Raw genomic sequence first — 17,780 nt, forward strand, 5'->3', positions numbered from 1 at the left:
TCAGACTGTTGTCTTGTTGGGAGATTGTTATCATGAAAAAAGATTTTGTTGTTAAGCAATGTGAAGAGCAGGAGCTCTCCCTCCTAAAGCTGGAGGGAAGTGGCAGTTCGGTAAGGAGTGGTGGCAGTATTTGTACTTGATACATGAGAAAGTTTGCCAACAGGAATACCTGCGGGGTGGGGAGGGTAGGCTTTTTTAAGCCAGTGTATCAGCTAGAACAGATCTTATTTGCATGTATCAGCATCCACATCACAGAGGGTTTTTCCCTTTTCTTTCCCTTCTGCCAAATATTGCAGCTAATTGAGAATTCTGTGACTTTGTTCCATCTGGAGGATATTACACAGAGCACACATCTGAGCAATAACTGACACCAGCTGTTGTCAAAAAAAGATGGTAATAATTTTTTAAATGGACAAAAAGCTTATCAAAGCCAATGTAAAATTAGTTTATCCAGTTAAGTCCAGTCGCAAGAATAAAATCTCATGTGATGACTTTTCAAATAGAAATTGAGTATGTTCCTGGTGCACAGTCCTGTTCTTTCTCATTGAAGAGCTACCCTGGAACACAGCTAGTCTTGACCCAACTCATTTTCCTCCTTGACCGAGAAGAATAACCTCCATGCTACTGATATACAACAATCTCAAAATGCAGCATGATGAAACAAATCCCATGTTGTTCTTTTTCTCGCATCTTTCTATCGTTGGCTTTCTTGTAGGGAAAATATTCTGCCCCAGCAGCTAGCATATATGAGAAGAGTATGTTAAGCATTCATGGATTCAATATAAAGAAACTCAAGGACTCCAGAAAGTTCTGCCCAAGAATCTTTCAAACTCCCACACATCTTGGCTATGAGCTTCTCAGCACCTGCATTGGCTCTAAAGGACCTGGGTGATGGGAAGAGTCAGGCACAGTGTCCCTGGGGATCAAAATGTTAGTGCTTAGTTTGTGTTGTCATCCAGAAGATTTTGCTTTTGCAGTAGGAGTGAGACACAGGCATCTAGGCCATCATTTTGCACCGCTGAACTCATACTCAAGTTCACTTAAGAGAAATACATTTAGATCAACTGTAACTGTTCCAAAATTCTACCAAAGGGCAAAGGTAGAGATTGGGTGGGGTAGGGTGTAGAGATAGATTGCTTCCTCCAGAACTGGAAACAATGAAATCAGCTATACACAGGTACTTAAAAAAAAGTATTATCTAACCCAACATTTTATTTTTTGACTTTTAAGTAAAACTTTGAAAAAGTAACAATTTCTTAGACAAATAACAAATTTAATGGCAAATTTTAATGATACGAAAGTTCTTCACACATAAGCAAGTTCTTATTTGGCATTTAATAATTATATAGAGAAGTATGCAACACATCTAAAATATAAAATGAAAAAATTCCAAGTAAAATGTCTCTCAAAGTAAAGACTTTTACTAGTTCCAAAACTTAATATAAAATATATCTGCATTTTATTGATGTTGGGACAGTTCCTTCATACTTCTGATGTACGTAGCTGTAAAGGGGCCTGGCTTATATCTGCTCTTGGAAGGATGCAAAGGGATTTGCTCTCCTTGGAAGAAGGTGGGAAACACACAGAAATTCAAAATATGTTTTTCTTTTCATTCACATCTCATAACACTCAACAAAAAATTTACCTCAATCATATTAGTAATTCCCATGATTAACTTTGGAGAAAGAATATATTCAATATTTACAGGGAACAAACAGCTCCCATGATGTACTTGTGCCAGTTACGCACGTGGTCCAGAGGGAGAATCTAGTGGTTCAGGCCAACAGAGGTTATTCAGCAGCCACCCTCCCTCCTCACCCTTCCTATCCCAAGAAATTATTTGACCTGAATCATGTACTGTGGTTTGGCTGTCTATGTATTGATCAAATTATTTAAACACTGACCCAAACCCTGTTTTGTCTTGCTTTTAATACTACCAATGGCAGGAAACAATTAGCAGGAAACTATCTCGAAGGACCTTGAACAGCAAGCCTGACATATCTAGATTATTGAGCCCCTGTCTCATGACGTGATTTTCTATTCAAGATGCTATAAATGGCAACGATCTAGCAAAGGTTTCGTTCCCATAGAATTCAGCCTTAGATTTTAGTGGAGTAGTATCCAAAAGCTCTTTCTGACATACATGGAAAATAAGCTGATGTTTTTCATCATTTTCATTCTTCTTCTTTTTTTTTTTTTTTTTTTTTAAATGGCCACACCTGTGGCATGTGGAGGTTCCCAGGCTAGGGGTTGAATCAGAGCCACAGCCACCCTCCTACACCACAGCCACAACACAGGATCCGAGCCACATCTGTGACCTACACCACAGCTCATGACAATGCCAGATCCTTAACCAACTGAGCGAGGCCAGGGATCAAACCCACGTCCTCATGGATGCTAGTCAGGTTTGTTAACTGCTGAGCCACGATAGGAACCCCATCATTTTCATTCTTAATCATTCTTAATCGTTTTCATTGTATTGTATGTTTCATCAGGTATTCAGTGAATATGTTCATTTTTTAAAATACAATGTCATATGAAGCAATGATAAAAGGACTCTTTTTGGATATAGAAGACTTAAGATCTGGGTCCACCTGCTGTGCAACATTAGGGAAATAAAATTAAAACATCTGCCATTTATTAAAGGCTTATTCTGCAAGGAGCTAACAGAGTACTTTATAGGCCAAGTTTTGTTTTAATCTTTTCAACAACCCGTTTGGTAGATGATATTAATTTTATTTCTGAATGCAAAAACTGAGTCTCAGAGTGGTTAAGTGATTTTCTTAGACTCATTAGCTAATGAGTGGAGGCAGATTTGAATCCATGACTTGTAGACTCCGGAGTCCATGCTCTTACCTGCTTCACTTGAGCTGTAGTGTCAGCAGCTCTGGGGGCAAATCTCAGCACTGCCATGTACCAGCTAGGCAGACTTGAGAAGTTACTTAACTTCTGTGCCCTTCCATTTCCAGTATGTAATACAGGGAGGATAATTTAGTCCAGAGTTTTGGGAGAATTCAATGGGACGTGTTAACAAAAGGGTTTCCGTATAGTAGTACCTAATCTATAAATAAAAGTTATTTCCTTCACTTTCCTCCTTGCCTGGGCCTCATTTTCTCCCTCTGTGTATTGAGGGGAGCTTAGAACTATAAAAACTCCAAAAAGCAGCTGGTGCAGACTCTTTAATGTATAGGTAAGAAAACTAATAAGAGCTAGAGAAGAAGCAGCTTGGCCCAAATCATAGCTGTTTAGACAGCAGTTTGTGTTCTCAAAGCAATAGTTTTTAGTTTGTTATTGCACTGAGACTTGGACTTAGTTTGACCAAATCTAGATCAGGTAATCTAGATTCTAGATAATTAACAAAATTCTAGTTATTCTATTCTGTTCACTTTGGGAATTTGGCCCAGGGTCCCTTACAAATTTACTGCAAACATGCTCCATGTTAAAAAGACCTATCTGGTTCTTGTTTTCTCAGTCTGAAATGCACTTCTCTTGACATTTCATGACTTTGTGCTTCTCATATTTCAGGTCTAAGCTCAATATGACCTCCTCGAGGGGCGTTTTTCCGGCAGTCTTATGACCACCACCACCCCACCTCAAGGTGAGACTCATGGTCACTTTCCATCATGTCGTCTTGAGTATTTCCTTAGAGATGCTTAAGACAGTCTGTACTTACTGTGATTATAGTTGACTTGTTTGCTGTTCTCTGGCTATACCGGAATATAAATACTATGAAAGGATCTTATTAGCATTTGTTTATTTTGACTTTCTCAGCTTTAAGCCAGTGCCTGACACATAATAGTTTTGAAATAAAAACTAGTTCAGTGAGTATCTTTCCATCTACCCACCAGTCTATCCATACACCCACCCATCCATCCATCTATTACTTTTCCTTAAAAGAGCACAAATGCTTCAAAATACAGATGATGGCTTGATAATCTAGCTTTGAAATGAAAAACAAATAAATGATTGGCCTTGGTAGCCAAGGTAAAGAAGTAACAAATGAAATCTATGGCTCATCTAACCAGAAAGGGAAGCTAATGCATTCAACTGCCATGAGTGGCTGACTTGAAAATACTTAACTTGAAGCAGTAAAAATTTAAAAACTCTTCTGATTAATAAAAACGAGAATAGTTATTATGTAATGTAGCTTGTCTAAAATTTTATTATTAGCACAATATTTCTAATTGCTTCCAAACACTTTCCATATTCCTTTTTCTCCTGGTTCACAGAAATTATTCCTTACCACTTGAAAAATAGTATCTGTAACTAATAAGCAACAGTATCCTTTTAAAAATGACAGTCCCAGCTATACCTTTAGTTTATAACATCAAAAATAATAGTTAGGAATACTAGTGCAAGGCAAAGATACTGAAAACCTAAAATAGCACTGAAAGAAATTAAAGAAGACTTAGGTCAGTAGACATCCTGTGTTCTGGAATGGACTCGAAGATTTAATAGCATTGAGATGGCAATACTTCTGAAATTAATCTATATGTTCAGTGTAATATCAGCAATAATCCAGGAAGAAGAGGAAGAGGAAGAAGAAGTTGTCAGGCTGACGCTAAAATACATAAGGCAATGCAAGTGATCCAGATAGCTGAAACAATCTCGAGGAAGAAGGATAATGTTCTAGGACTCAAACTTGCTGATTTCAAAACTTATTACAAACCTGTAGTAATACAAACAGTGTGTTATTGGAGTAAGGACAGCCATATAGATCAATGTCTAGAAGTGACCCAGAAATCATGTATCTGATAAGGGATTAGCATTCAGAACATAACAAATAATTTTAACACTCAGCAATAAAAAGGTAAAATGCCAAATTTAAAAATAGGCAAAGAATTTGCATAGATGTTTCTCCACAGAAGACATACAAATTACCAACATGCACATAAGAAGATGCTCGATTTCGTTAGTCATTAGGGAAATGCAAATTAAAGCCACAATAGATAGTCCTTCACATCCACTAAAATGGCTGTGATAAAAAAGACAAGCAATAACAAGTGTTGACCAGGATCTGGAGAAATTGGAACTGTCATATGTCATCGGTGGGTGTAAAATGGTGCAGCCACTTAGGGAAAACAGTTTGGCAGAGTTGTCAAATGACCCAGCAGTTCTGTTCCTGAGTATATAAAGAAGAGAAATGAGAATATATGTCCCTGCAAAATTGTATGCATGAATGTTCATAATGGGCAAAAACGGAAGCAATTCAAATGTTCTGCAGCTGATGAAACTGATGAAAGAAAATGTAGTATATATCCATACAGTGGAATCATTAATTCAACTATAACAATGGGATGAAGTACTGATAGGTGCCACTACACAGATGAAACCTGAAAATATGATGCTGTGTGAAAGAAGCCAGATGCAAAGATCTTATATCATATGACTCCAGTGATATGAACCGTCCAGACTAGGCAATTCCATGGACACAAAAAGTAGTTTCGTGGTTGCCAGGAGTTGGGGAAGCGGGCAACGGAGAGTGCCTGCTACAGGTTTGGGGTTTCTTTTTGGAGTGATGAAAATGCTCTGCAGTTAGTGGTGATGACTTCACAATGTTGGGAGTATGCTACAACCACTGAATTACACACCGTAAAAGGGTGACGTTTATGCTGTATGAATTACATCTCAAAACATCCCATAGAGACAGATAAAGAGGTTGAAATGTAATTTGCTGAAAATTAAAACAGGTAAATTTTTTGAGAGGTATTCTGCCCATGGTACAAAAGCTGTTAGATTAATTCATGATTTTACCTTGATTAGTCAGATGTAAAACGTTTTGGAAGTATTTGTGCTGGATTTTTGCATACCTCTAAATCTTCTGTAGCTTACTGAACTGAATGAGGCTTTAATCAAAAGAATAGTACTTGGGAATCAGACTCTGTGACTCCTTGTCTTGTCTCTCCAATGCCTGGTCCTGTGGCCCTTGACAAGCCACACCTCATGAAGAGGCTCCTTTCTCTCTTTGTGGAAAGGACTGCTTGCCCTGTCAATAGCCCCTGGGTGAATGCTGAGAAATAGGTACACAAAATAACAGCGTAGCATTTCACAATTCTGAATGCTTTATAAATACAAGTTAATATGAAAGGAATTCATCTTCCTAATAATTAACATTATTGGGACAAGCAGACCTAACCCCTAATATCTCTCTAAATTCAGAATATAATTATTAGTGAGAGGTTAACTCAGATTAATTAATTAATTTTTCTTAGGGCTGTATCCATGACATATGGGAGTTCCCAGGCTAGGGGCTGATTTGGAGCTGCAGCTGCTGGCCACAACAATACTAGATCTGAGCTACATCTGCAACCTATGCCACACTTTGTGACACCGCTGGATCCTTAACCCACTGAGCAAGACCAGGGATCAAACCTGCATCCTCATGGATATTAGTTGGGTTGTAACCTTCTGAGCCACAACAGGAACTCCTCAAATTTAATGTTATCCTATTAAGTGGGCATAAACAACACTAATAAAAAATAATAAATTTTTCTTTTGAATTGCATGAACTAAAATTCTGCCTAAATACTAGGCAAACTGAAATGAGACCTGCAGTAATAGATAGTTCATTCTGAGGAGAAACACATTTATTGGAAAGAACAGATGGTATTTTTCTATGATTGTCTCTAATACATGAACCCAGGATGCTAATATACTACAGTCAACATTTAATAACATTCAAGTCTGTAATAAGTGGAGACTTTATAAATCACTGCTATATTTTTCAATTAAGACATTCTTATTCTCTCCCTTCACAGCCTGCTCCAGCCTCAGGCTCCTCAGGTAGGAGTTATCCTTTTGTATGTGCATATATGTACAATATACATATTTCTTTAGTACCTTTATTTCATCCATTTATGTTTATCTTTGCTTCTTAGTATTAGATATAAGCTCTATGAACAGCATCAGCTGTAGATTTTTCATCTTTGATTCCCCAACATTCTATATAGGGATTGGCACATAGTAGAGATTTCACAATTGAATAAATGAGCAAATTAACCAGTGTAGGTTGTTGGTAAATTTCCACATGAGTGCAGAAGTGCAACAGCCAGGAGGAGGACCAGGAATTGGTTCCCAGGACTGCTGCCATGCATTTCGCTCAGGTTTTAAGTCTTGAGGGAAATGCTGCCACTGGGCCCCCTGAGAGATTTGCAGTGATAATGCTTGAAAATGGACAACTTACTGGAAGCAGAGGTTCTTAGTGCAGAAGAATTTAAGGAAGTTAATGATGCCACCTACTCCTGGTCCATGCTGGCCACACTCCTGGCCTGCCTTTGCACCTACTCTTCTTCCCCGCTGTTCTATTTAAACTTACCCCACTCTGTCCCACTTTCATGCTTTATTTTTTCCATAGCAATTATCACTGTGTATTCTAATTACTTACTTACTGCCTGTCTTCCCCCTCCCCATCGGAATCTAAACTCTGATTGCATATAGTCTGCTTTTCTCCAGCTCTATATCAGTGCTAAAAATAGTCCCTGGGAGTAGTAGCTGCTCAATAAATATTGTGGAAGGAAGGGAGAGAGAGAGGGAGGGAAGGAAGAGAGAGGGGGGTTGAAAGAAAAAAAGAATGTTAGGAAAGAAGAATGGAAAGAAAAAAAAATATCTGAAAGTCTGGCAAGCTTCAATATATTCAGGTAATCTCCTGGCTTATTTACTGATTTGTTTTGTTTGGTTCACAAAAATATTTTAAAAATTTAAAAAGCTGAAAAATTTCCATAAAATATCAGATTATGGGCTTCTTGCAAACAATCAGTTCTGGTTAACTGGGTCTGTGCTCCCATATCATGTCAGTCATCTAGACCTGAGTGGCAGCCTTCCTGGGGGTCATGGGCTAGAGTGACTTAATAGGCCAGAGAATTTAAAGTAGGGATGAAAGTTGAGATCTCTCTTGGATTTCCTGAATGGCCCTGAGAATCTCACTGTGGATGGCTAACCCAGGAAGTCCTCAGAATAACAGATTCTTACGGAAATCCACATTCTCAAGGGGGTTCCAACGAGCAAATCATGCCCAGGTCTTTAAGTCCTGTTTCATTTAGGCAAGAGACCCTTGGGGCTTACCTGAGAGGGGTCAGGTGTGCCCAGACAAACCCTTTACTGATCCTCTGTCCCAAGAACTTTCCCTAGAGAACCTGAGCCCTACAGCCCTCTAGTAAGGGTGTTTGTGCAAATATGTTAGGACATGTTCACCCACTGGAGAGATAGTATCACAAAGCCTGTTTAACTCCAAAATACACTTAACATATGATCCTATCACCCCCACACATCTGTTTGTTCATTCAAGAATAATGCACTGAGCACCAAGTCCCAGGCCATGTGCTAGGTACTGTGTATTCAAGTGTTGAAGAAGTCACATGATCCCAGTCCTCACAGACTTCACACTATTCTCAAGAAAGAGAAACAGGTAAGTAATAAAATAAGTATGAAAATATTGGTAGCACAGGAAGGTACTGGAACACAGCAGAGGCTCTGAAACTGCAGATTCAAAGTTCAATATGTAGAAAATAGGCAGATGTTCAAAGCTTTTTCCTGAACTGCTTGCAGGTAAATTCTAGGGAAAATTAAGTAGTTATTTAGCTTATTGTTATAACATAGGATTTGTATAACATATATAAACTTCCTTAATTTGCTTTGAAATTTCTAGATGTAATTGTCTAAAGACCACTTTGCATCCTCACTTTATATACACAAACATAAAGTGATATTTTGATCTAGGTATCTGAGTCCACCCTTTTACGTAAATCTAATGAATTTGAAAGCTTTCTCCAACCTACCTAAATTATTGATGTTTTCATTACCAGTACTACTTACACCAGTAAATCTATATACTACAACTTATAATTATTGTTTTAATATAAATTGCATTTCTATTTTTAGCATACCTGGTAGTGTATATTATGTATTATATATAAAACATAACATTTAACATTTTAACCATTTTTAGGGGTTCAGTTCAGTGCCATTAAGTATCTTCACATTGTTGTGCAACCATCACCACCATCCAGAACCTTTTCATCATCCCAAACTGAAACTCTGTACCCACTAAACAGTAACTCCTCATTCCATCTCCTCCCCCAGCCCTTGGTAACCACTGTTCTGTTTCTCTCGCTATGGATTTGACTATTCTAGGCACCTTATATAAGTGAAATCATACAATGTTTGTTCTTTTGTGACTGGCTTTTTCTGCTTAGCATAATGTTTTCAAGTTTCATCCATATTGTCACATGTATCAGATTTTTTTTTTTTTTTTTTTTTTTTGCTTCTTAAGGCTGAATAATATTCAGTTGTATATAGATACCACATTTTGGCTATCCATTCATCAGTTGATGGACATTTGGGTTGTTTCCACCTTTTGGACGTTGTAAAATCATGCGGCTATAAACATAGGTGTACAAATATGGTTATTATGTTTATGTAGTACTCTTAATTTTGCAAAGTGCTTTTGTGTCTACAGTTCATAACTCTCTGGGAAATGAGGGAGTTAGTATTTTCCTCTTCTGGAAGATAAGAAGTCCAAATTATTGCAAAATCAAGTCACTTATTAATTTGGGGACAGTTTCTGACTCTTAGCCTGAAAAGTATGTTTTTCTAACATACTTTTTATTCTTCAGTCCAGTGATTCTTCACCAGCTGAAGATACCAGGAAGGAAGAAGCAAAAATATTCTTGTTGTGATGCAATTGTAGAGTAGCTCAAAAGTCTTCTTTTACTTGGACATGCTAAATGAAATCAGTAGGCTCACAATTTGGGGAAAAATCAATTTTAAAAATGTGTCATTCAGGCACCAGTGGTAGCTGTTTTTTTCTCTAGCAAAATGGCATTCTGGGGCTAGCTAATCCGGAGTTAGCCTTTCTCCTTCCCCCTCAACTTCACCATTGCCTCTTAAACAAACTTCCCATGTACTCGAAGCTGAGAAACTATGTCTATAATCCAAATAAAATATCTAAATCTTGATTACTCACGGGCTTAAATCATACCTGATATAGTTTCACATTCTGTTCTTGGATAACAATCTTCATTAAATTCCAGAGACGCCAATGCTCTGTTTGAACAGAGCTTTTGAAAAAGTTGAGAGGTCCTCAGACGACCTTTGAGGGAGGGGAATAGAGGCTAGATATGTAGGCGGGCAGGACCAGCGATGCTGTGTCCAGGATGGAGCCCTTTGCCAGCTAGGTTCCAGCTGACTTGTCCTAGAGCAGTTTGTCTTCACTAAACTCATGTTTCTTTACGTCGGTAACATTAGGCAAGGTTTAATTTTTTGAAATAGCAATATTATCTGTGCTACTTCTCTTAGTTTCTGATGGTTTAGAAAGACATTTCTAACAGTTAAAACTGCTCTAATTATTAAATTTATTCAATTAAAAAAATCTCTTTAGTTGTAATCATTTCAGGTCAGTGTGAAAGATCCTGAGTCTTATAGTCTGCTTGGCTTTCTGCCTTCACTTGCTGGTCCTGGCCAGGTCTAGCCCCTTTCTGGTGCACAGTTTTCTCTGATAGTTGCACTGGTGGTTCTTGCTGCTGTGTTTGGGAGATACACTAAATAACTCTTTGATTTGTGCTGTTAGTTCCTTGATGGTGTTGCTTCCTTGGTAGGGCTTGCAAATTTATCAAATAAAGATATAGCCAGTTAAAGTTGAATTTCAGATAAACAACAACTAAATTTTTATAAGTATGTTCCATGTAATATTTGGGATATACTTACTCTAAGATTTTTTTCATTGTTTATCTGAAATTCACATTTAACTGGATGCCCTTCACTTTAACTGACAACTCTATTCTTTGGATTTCTGCCAGAAAGGTACTCAAAGAATAGGAACTCATAGTGACATTAACTAATAAAAACAGAATCAACTATTCTTGAATCCAGACAGCCTGGCTCGAATGCCAGTAAGCACCATGGGGGTCTGAGCCCTGTGATTTGCAGATACCTAAATTGGACACCAAAGTGCAATGTTTGAGTTATAAGAAAAGAGATGAAGAGGATTTGCCTTTCAACTTCCAGTTCTCTTTTGGAAGCAGATGTTGATAAAAGTTACCTTCCCAGGTGATCAATCTGAAAAGCATGGTTTGTAAGGCCAGAAAAGGGAAAAGAAGTAAGACAATAAGGCAAGTAATGACACACACTAAATTTTGTTAATTCTGAAATTTTGAGGGTGAGTAGGAACTCCACTAGGGAGTGTATGTATGTAAGTTTTGGGGGGGGTGAAGGAGGAGGACAGGGTGAGGGAATGGGAATCTGACCTACCAGAAAGAAAAAAATAATTCCGATTACATTCTAATATAAGCTCACAGATATAGCACCATTGAAGTAATTTATTTCCTGTTCAACCCCAAAACTATTTACCAGGGATTCCAGAGAGTTGAGAGTTATCACACTTTTATTAATTTGATTATACATAGACATGCTATGGCATGAACAAAGTGATGGTAAATAGGCTTTGTCTTGAAAATTTTATAATCAAAAGACCACCAGAAATTCTGGCAAAATAATCTTTGGAAGCATTAATATTCTTTTCCTAAACAGACTTGACCATAGCAGCTTGGAAGTCGTCGGTATGAGTCTGGTCAGGGGGACAGGACACCACTGATTTGCTCTGTGGTTCTCAGCAAATCAAGTACCTTTGCTTTGCCATCTTGTTCCCCTCTTTGTCTTACTCTGAAAAGTCAAGGGTTTGTTATGTATCTCTCAGTGTGGCCTAGGTAGGCTCCACTGAGGATATAAAAGAAGATGATGGAGTGCCTGTTCTCGAGAACTTTCCGCTCCAGTTCTGATAAAGAGGGAAAAAAACTTCTCCCTCTTTACCAAACGGGGATTCTAGGCTTTTAGCTGCTTTCTGAGGAAACAAATTGAAATCTATGCAACTAGGGGGTGCATCATGCTTTATACCTTCTCAATAGTTGCCTCAGAAGATATCACAAGGGGTTAAAATTACTGTTTAAAGCTCATACCCATTAATGTGAAAATAGCTACAACCCCATTACTCAAATGGGTAAGGAGACATAAACATTTTCCTAGAGGGGAAATACAAAAAGGTAGTGAAAATCTGAAAAAGGATGGTCTCAATAGCAGTAAACAATCACAAGTTAAAGTCAGACACTGTTTTCTCCACAAATTTGGTAAGGTTTTGAGAACATCAAATTCAGTGTTTGTAAGAGTGAGGAAGGGGGTTTATTCCCATTAATTGCCATTAGTAGTTTGAATTAAAACTATATTCTAGGAAACAATTTTCTAATATCAATATTGCTTTCAATGATAGACATCTTAGAGCCATTCTCAGTGAATGATCAAGACACTTTATGGGCAAAAAATAACAGCATTTATTTATTTTCAATTTTTATTTATTTATTTTATTTTTATTTTTATTTTTATTTTGGTTTTTAAGGCTGCACCTGAGACATACAGAAGTTCCCAGGCTATGGATCAAATTGGAGCTGCAGCTGCTGGCCTATGCCACAGCCACAGCAACGCTGGATCCAAGCTCCATCTGCAATCTGTACTGCACTTTGTGGCAACTCTGGATCCTTAGCCTGCTGAATAAGGCCAGGGATTGAACCCACAACCTCATGGATACTAGTTGGGTTCTTAACCCATTGAGCCACAATGGGAACTCCTGATGACAGCATTTAAAAAATAGAAATATTGTTAGCAAGCTAAATGTTTAGTTGCTTGGATATTGTTTATTTCATTTTATATGTGCAAAAGATTAAATATGCATCAAATATTCATATTAATCTTTTTATCATGAATTTTTAAAACATGAGGAAATACCTTTGTAAAATATATAATTATTAACAAAGAATAATACAAATTATATGTAGTTTGGGATGACATTTCAAAGTAGTAGAGAAAGAACTGCAAAGAAATATACAAAATGTTACCATTGGTTGTCTATAGAAGAGTGTTTATAGATGATTTTTTTCTTTAACTTTTACCCTTTTATATATTGCCCAAGTATTCTATAGCAGTCAGAAAAAAATATACACAATAAGTGGTCAGGTGGATGCATACTCAGCGCTTGGTTCTAAGAATATTATTTACTTATTTATTCTTCCCATCTATTATCTGCATGACTTTGGGGTAAATCAGGTAATTATGAAAGCATATGTGTATTCTCTCATGTATAAACTATGGCATTAAACTTCCCCCCAGGTTTGTTAGGAGAATCATTTGAAGTGATGAATTTGAAAAATGCTTTCTAGGAGTTCTCCTGTGGCACAGAGGGTTAAGAATCTGGTGTTGTCACTGCAGTCGCTTGGGTTGCTATTGTGATATGGGTTCAATCCCTGGCCCAGGAACTTTCACATGACATGAGCACAGCAAAAACAAAAGAAAAGAAAAGAAAAAAAAAACTTTCTAAATTATAAAATTGTATTAAAAAAAAAAACTAAAAAATGAGTTAGGATTGACCTTATAGCATATTTCTATGTGGTGACCACCAGGTACAAGGGTATAGTCTGTGGCCATACAACATAGAGAAACCCCATGGCTTAACTGAGGACCAAATGCATAACCCATTAGGCCCATTCCAGGACCTTTCTTTGCATAGGTTACCACCCATAGTTTTGGAGAGTTAGGCAGGTGGTGGTAGGGGATGGAGGAAATAAAGCCAGATTGGCAGCGTGCGCCAGATCACGAAGGGATTTGAAAATCAGGCTGAAGATTTTAGAAAGTTAATCTTAACTGATAAGGATGGAGCCCACATTAGGTGTTGTTTTCTTTACTTTGGTCCTGGGTGTCACAAAGATAGCTGGTTTGGGGATAATTATCTAAAGAGTGGCCAATTTGCTGGATGGACTTAAGGGTCAGGAGAATGGAGGGAGGAATCTGATTAGGTCAGCTTTCCAGCCATTCCCCTACAAGGAGATGATGTGTCTGGACACAAACTTGGTGGGAGGACAAGGAGAAAACTTGTGATAGGTGGAGCCCAGAGGGTGAAGGAAAAGGAAGATGCAAAGATATCGTTAATACGTCTCCTCTAAAAAGGGAGAAGGGCTGCATTCTTTAGCAGTCACTCCTGAGAGACTGAATATACAAGCTAATAATGGCTGGACCATGTGTAGCAACTGAGCTCTGAGGCCATCTTCTGAGCAGCCAGCCCAGAAGAGTCAGGACATAGCCAGTGACCATTAACTTGCCTATTTTTAATCCCTACTTCTACCTCAGGAGTTAATTAACCAAAAAATTCTCTCCTAATCAACCACATAGGTTGCCCCACTTCTAGCCAGCCCTCTTCCTGCTTCTGCAAGTCAAAAACCTACATTCCAGTCACACCTTTTTCCACCATCCCTTTTTCTGCTAAAAAGCTTTCCCATTCTCTCTGATCACAATGCATGCGATAGTGTCTACTTCCCTTTCTATATAGTAAACTCAGAATAAATCACCTCCATTTGCTCTCATTTGGGTGGTCTTCATTTATTTCCACACTCCCTTATCTGTTTTCAGCTCAGCCACTCTTTCCAAAAGTAATATTTAGGGAGGAAATCTGATAATTCAAGAGGAAGGATCAGTAGGAACCATGTCTAGCCCCCCAAATAATTCTGCGGCCCTCAGCCATCTTTTAACTGTTTTTCAAATCCCTAAAATTAAACTTGTGTATCCGCGAAGGCCCGTGGCTGGTGTTGACACGATGTGACTTCTGCCCAGTGCTCTGAATGTCAAAGTGAAGAAATTGAATGAAGTGCAGGTAAACGGCGGTAGTAACTACGACTCTCTTAAGGTAGCCAAATGCCTTGTCATCTAATTAGTGACACACATGAATGGATGAATGAGATTCCCACTGTCCCTACCTACTATCCAGCGAAACCACAGCCAAGGGAACGGGCTTGGCAGAATCAGTGGGGAAAGAAGACCCTGTTGAGCTTGACTCTAGCCTGACACGGTGAAGAGACATGAGAGGTGTAGAATAAGTGGGAGGCCCCCGACAGCCCATCCTGTGGTCTCCCCACGAGGGGTGGCTTTGGGTGGGGGTCCACTGGCCTTGCTTAAAAAGCCACAGTCATCAAGACAGTGTGGTACTGGTACCAAAACAGACATGCAGACCTGTGGAACAGAATAGAGAACCCAGAAATAAACCCAGACACCTGTGGTCAATTAATCTTTGACAAAGGAGGCAAGAACATAAAATGGGAAAAAAACAGTCTTTTCAGCAAGTATTGCAGGGAAACCTGGACAGCTGCATGTAAATCAATGAAACTAGAACACACCCTCACACCATGCATGAAAATAAAACTGAAAATGGCTTAAAGACTTAAATATAAGACAAGACACCATCAAATTCCTGGAAGAGAACATAGCCAAAACATTCTCTGACATCACCCTTAGAAATGTTTGCTCAGGTCAGTCTCCCAAACCAACAGAAATAAGAGCAAAAATAAACCAACGGGACCTAATCAAAATGACAAGCTTTTGCACAGCAAAGGAAACCAAAAATAAAACAAAAAGACAACTTACAGAATGGGAGAAAACAGTTTCAAACGATGCAACTGACAAGGGCTTAATCTCTGGAATATACAAGCAACTTATACAACTCAACAGCAAAAAAGCCAACAACCCAATGGAAAAATGGGCAAAAGACCTGAATAGACATTTCTCCAAAGAAGATGTACCGATGGCTAACAAGCACATGAAAAAATGCTCAACATCCCTGATTACTAGAGAAATGCAAATCAAAACTACCATGAGATACCACCTCACACCAGTCAGAATGGCCATCATTAGTAAGTCCACAAATAACAGGTGCTGGAGGGGGTGTGGAGAAAAGGGAACCCTCCTGCACTGTTGGTGGGAATGTAAACTGGTACAGCCACTATGGAGAACAGTATGGAGGTACCTTAGAAATCTATGCATAGAACTACCATATGACCCTGCAATCCCACTCTTGGGCATGTATCTGGACAAAGCTTTCCTTGAAAAAGACACATGCATTCACATGTTCATTGCAGCACTATTCACAATAGCCAAGACATGGAAACAACCCAAATGTCATTGACAGATGATTGGATTAGGAAGATGTGGTACATATACACAACGGAATACTGCTCAGCCATAAAAAGAACAAAATAATGGCATTTGCAGCAACATGGATGGAAGGAGAGACTCTCATCCTGAGTGAAGTAAGCCAGAAAGAGAAAGAGAAATACCATATGATATCACTTGTATCTGGAATCTAATATCCAGCACAAATGAACCTTTCCACAGAAAAGAAAATCATGGACTTGGAGAATAGACTTGTGATTGCCTGGGGGGAGGAGGAGGGAGTGGGATGAATTGGGAGTTTGGGATTAACGGATGCAAACTATTGCTTTTGGAATGGATTAGCAATGAGATCCTGCTGTGTAGCCCTGAGAACTATGCCTAGATACTTAGAATGGAGCATGACAGTGGGAGAAAAAGAATGAATATATGTATGTGTAACTGGGTCCCCATGCTGTACAGTGGGGAAAAAATTGTGTTGGGAAAATAACAAACACACACACACACAAAGCTTGTTTATCATAAAGTGATGAAATTCTGTGTCCTGATCTTCAGGAAGACAGCCTGTCACAGTATAGGCAGGAAGTCCAACAAATCCTTAACTATCTACAAATATATTTCCCTGCCTGTGATTTCCAGAGAGGGAGAGAAGAAGGGGAAGGAGAACAGGAGAGCGGAAGGCAGAGGCATTCTCAGGTCTGATCTAGTTTAAAGCTTCTCTAATAGAGAAGTGAAAGGCCCATGCTTCCAAACTCCCTTGAATGAGGAGATTGGCTTCTGTTTTACTTCCTGAATCTGATGCTGCGGCACCTGTTCCTCCTCCAATCTGAGCAGTGATAAAGTCTGACCTCACATCTCTGAAGAGAGCTTGGTAACCTGTAAGAGGAAGGTAAGCGTCTACGTGCAGCCTCTGCAGGAAGGGAGGAATGCGAATTGGGCTGTGCACACACCAATGGGCACTAGTTTCTGTCCTGCCTCGTCCCTCCAGAGATGAAACAGACATTTCTTTGGCCCAAGCAGTCATAGGTCCTTTTCCGTCAATAGTCAAGACCTGAGAAGCAAAATGTAGGAGTGCTGAAGAGGCACTCATTTTTCAGCATCACATTTCCTTTCCACTTGGTACCTTTTTCGCCACATGAAACTACCCACGTAGGCTTTCTTCATTCTACATATTTTGCTTTGTGGCCCATCATCACACATAGCACTACATTAAATAAGGATTTAGGAGCAGACACATTCGATTTGTTTTTACAATCATTGAATCTCTGGTGTCATGGTGAGGAAGAACAAACAACAGCCGGGGTTCCACATAAATAGTACATTTCATTTGAGGGTTTTTTCTCTGATAAAGTGTGGTGCTGTATCGACTGAATTTGGTGGAAAGTCTCTTCAAGGCGTCCGCAGCCTGCTGCATGTGTTGGGCTTAACAGTGCTCTTTCTCACCACAAGGAAGGCAGTTGCCCGCTTTGAATTTCAGTTACCACATTTAAAAATTTTGTGCCTCTTGACCAAAAGGATACAAGACAGTATAGGAGAAAATGTTCATAAATTATGTTATAAGTGTGATGATGATGAGAATAAAGGAGGGCCAGAGGAGGTGGAATCCTCATTCCTGGGCCACCATTTCAAAGTCAGGCACTAATCAATGAAGCATCCTACAGCATAACTCAAGTTCTTATTCACGGTAATTCTTGATCATGTTTTACCTACCACTCCTTGTGGGGTGGAAATTAGGAGAATAGCTGAACCCCTTGACATTGCAATTTATGAAAGTCTTCAAGGAGCAGCTCTATGGCATTTTTCAGATC

The 17,780-nt window shown here is 38.9% G+C and overlaps 2 protein-coding genes across 8 annotated transcripts in view; one reads left to right on the forward strand and one right to left on the reverse strand.

The window, feature by feature from the left end:
* Window positions 1–17,780, reverse strand: part of STARD13 (StAR related lipid transfer domain containing 13) — a 512,485-nt gene that overhangs the window by 484,649 nt on the left and 10,056 nt on the right. The gene's annotated exons all lie outside the window — the stretch shown is intronic.
* Window positions 1–17,780, forward strand: part of LOC106507939 (uncharacterized) — a 206,089-nt gene that overhangs the window by 90,129 nt on the left and 98,180 nt on the right. The window contains exons 3-4 of the mRNA XM_084982498.1: window positions 3,526–3,598; window positions 6,759–6,783. Coding sequence (XP_084838624.1) covers window positions 3,526–3,542 — 17 coding nt within the window. The 3' untranslated portion in view covers window positions 3,543–3,598; window positions 6,759–6,783. The remainder of the gene's footprint in view (window positions 1–3,525; window positions 3,599–6,758; window positions 6,784–17,780) is intronic.

The sequence above is a fragment of the Sus scrofa genome, chromosome 11 (assembly GCF_054392235.1).
Source record: "Sus scrofa isolate SSC_HxYL_T2T_F1_AM1 chromosome 11, Sscrofa_HxYL_maternal_Yorkshire_Landrace_v2.0, whole genome shotgun sequence".
Taxonomy (NCBI): Eukaryota; Metazoa; Chordata; class Mammalia; order Artiodactyla; family Suidae; genus Sus; species Sus scrofa.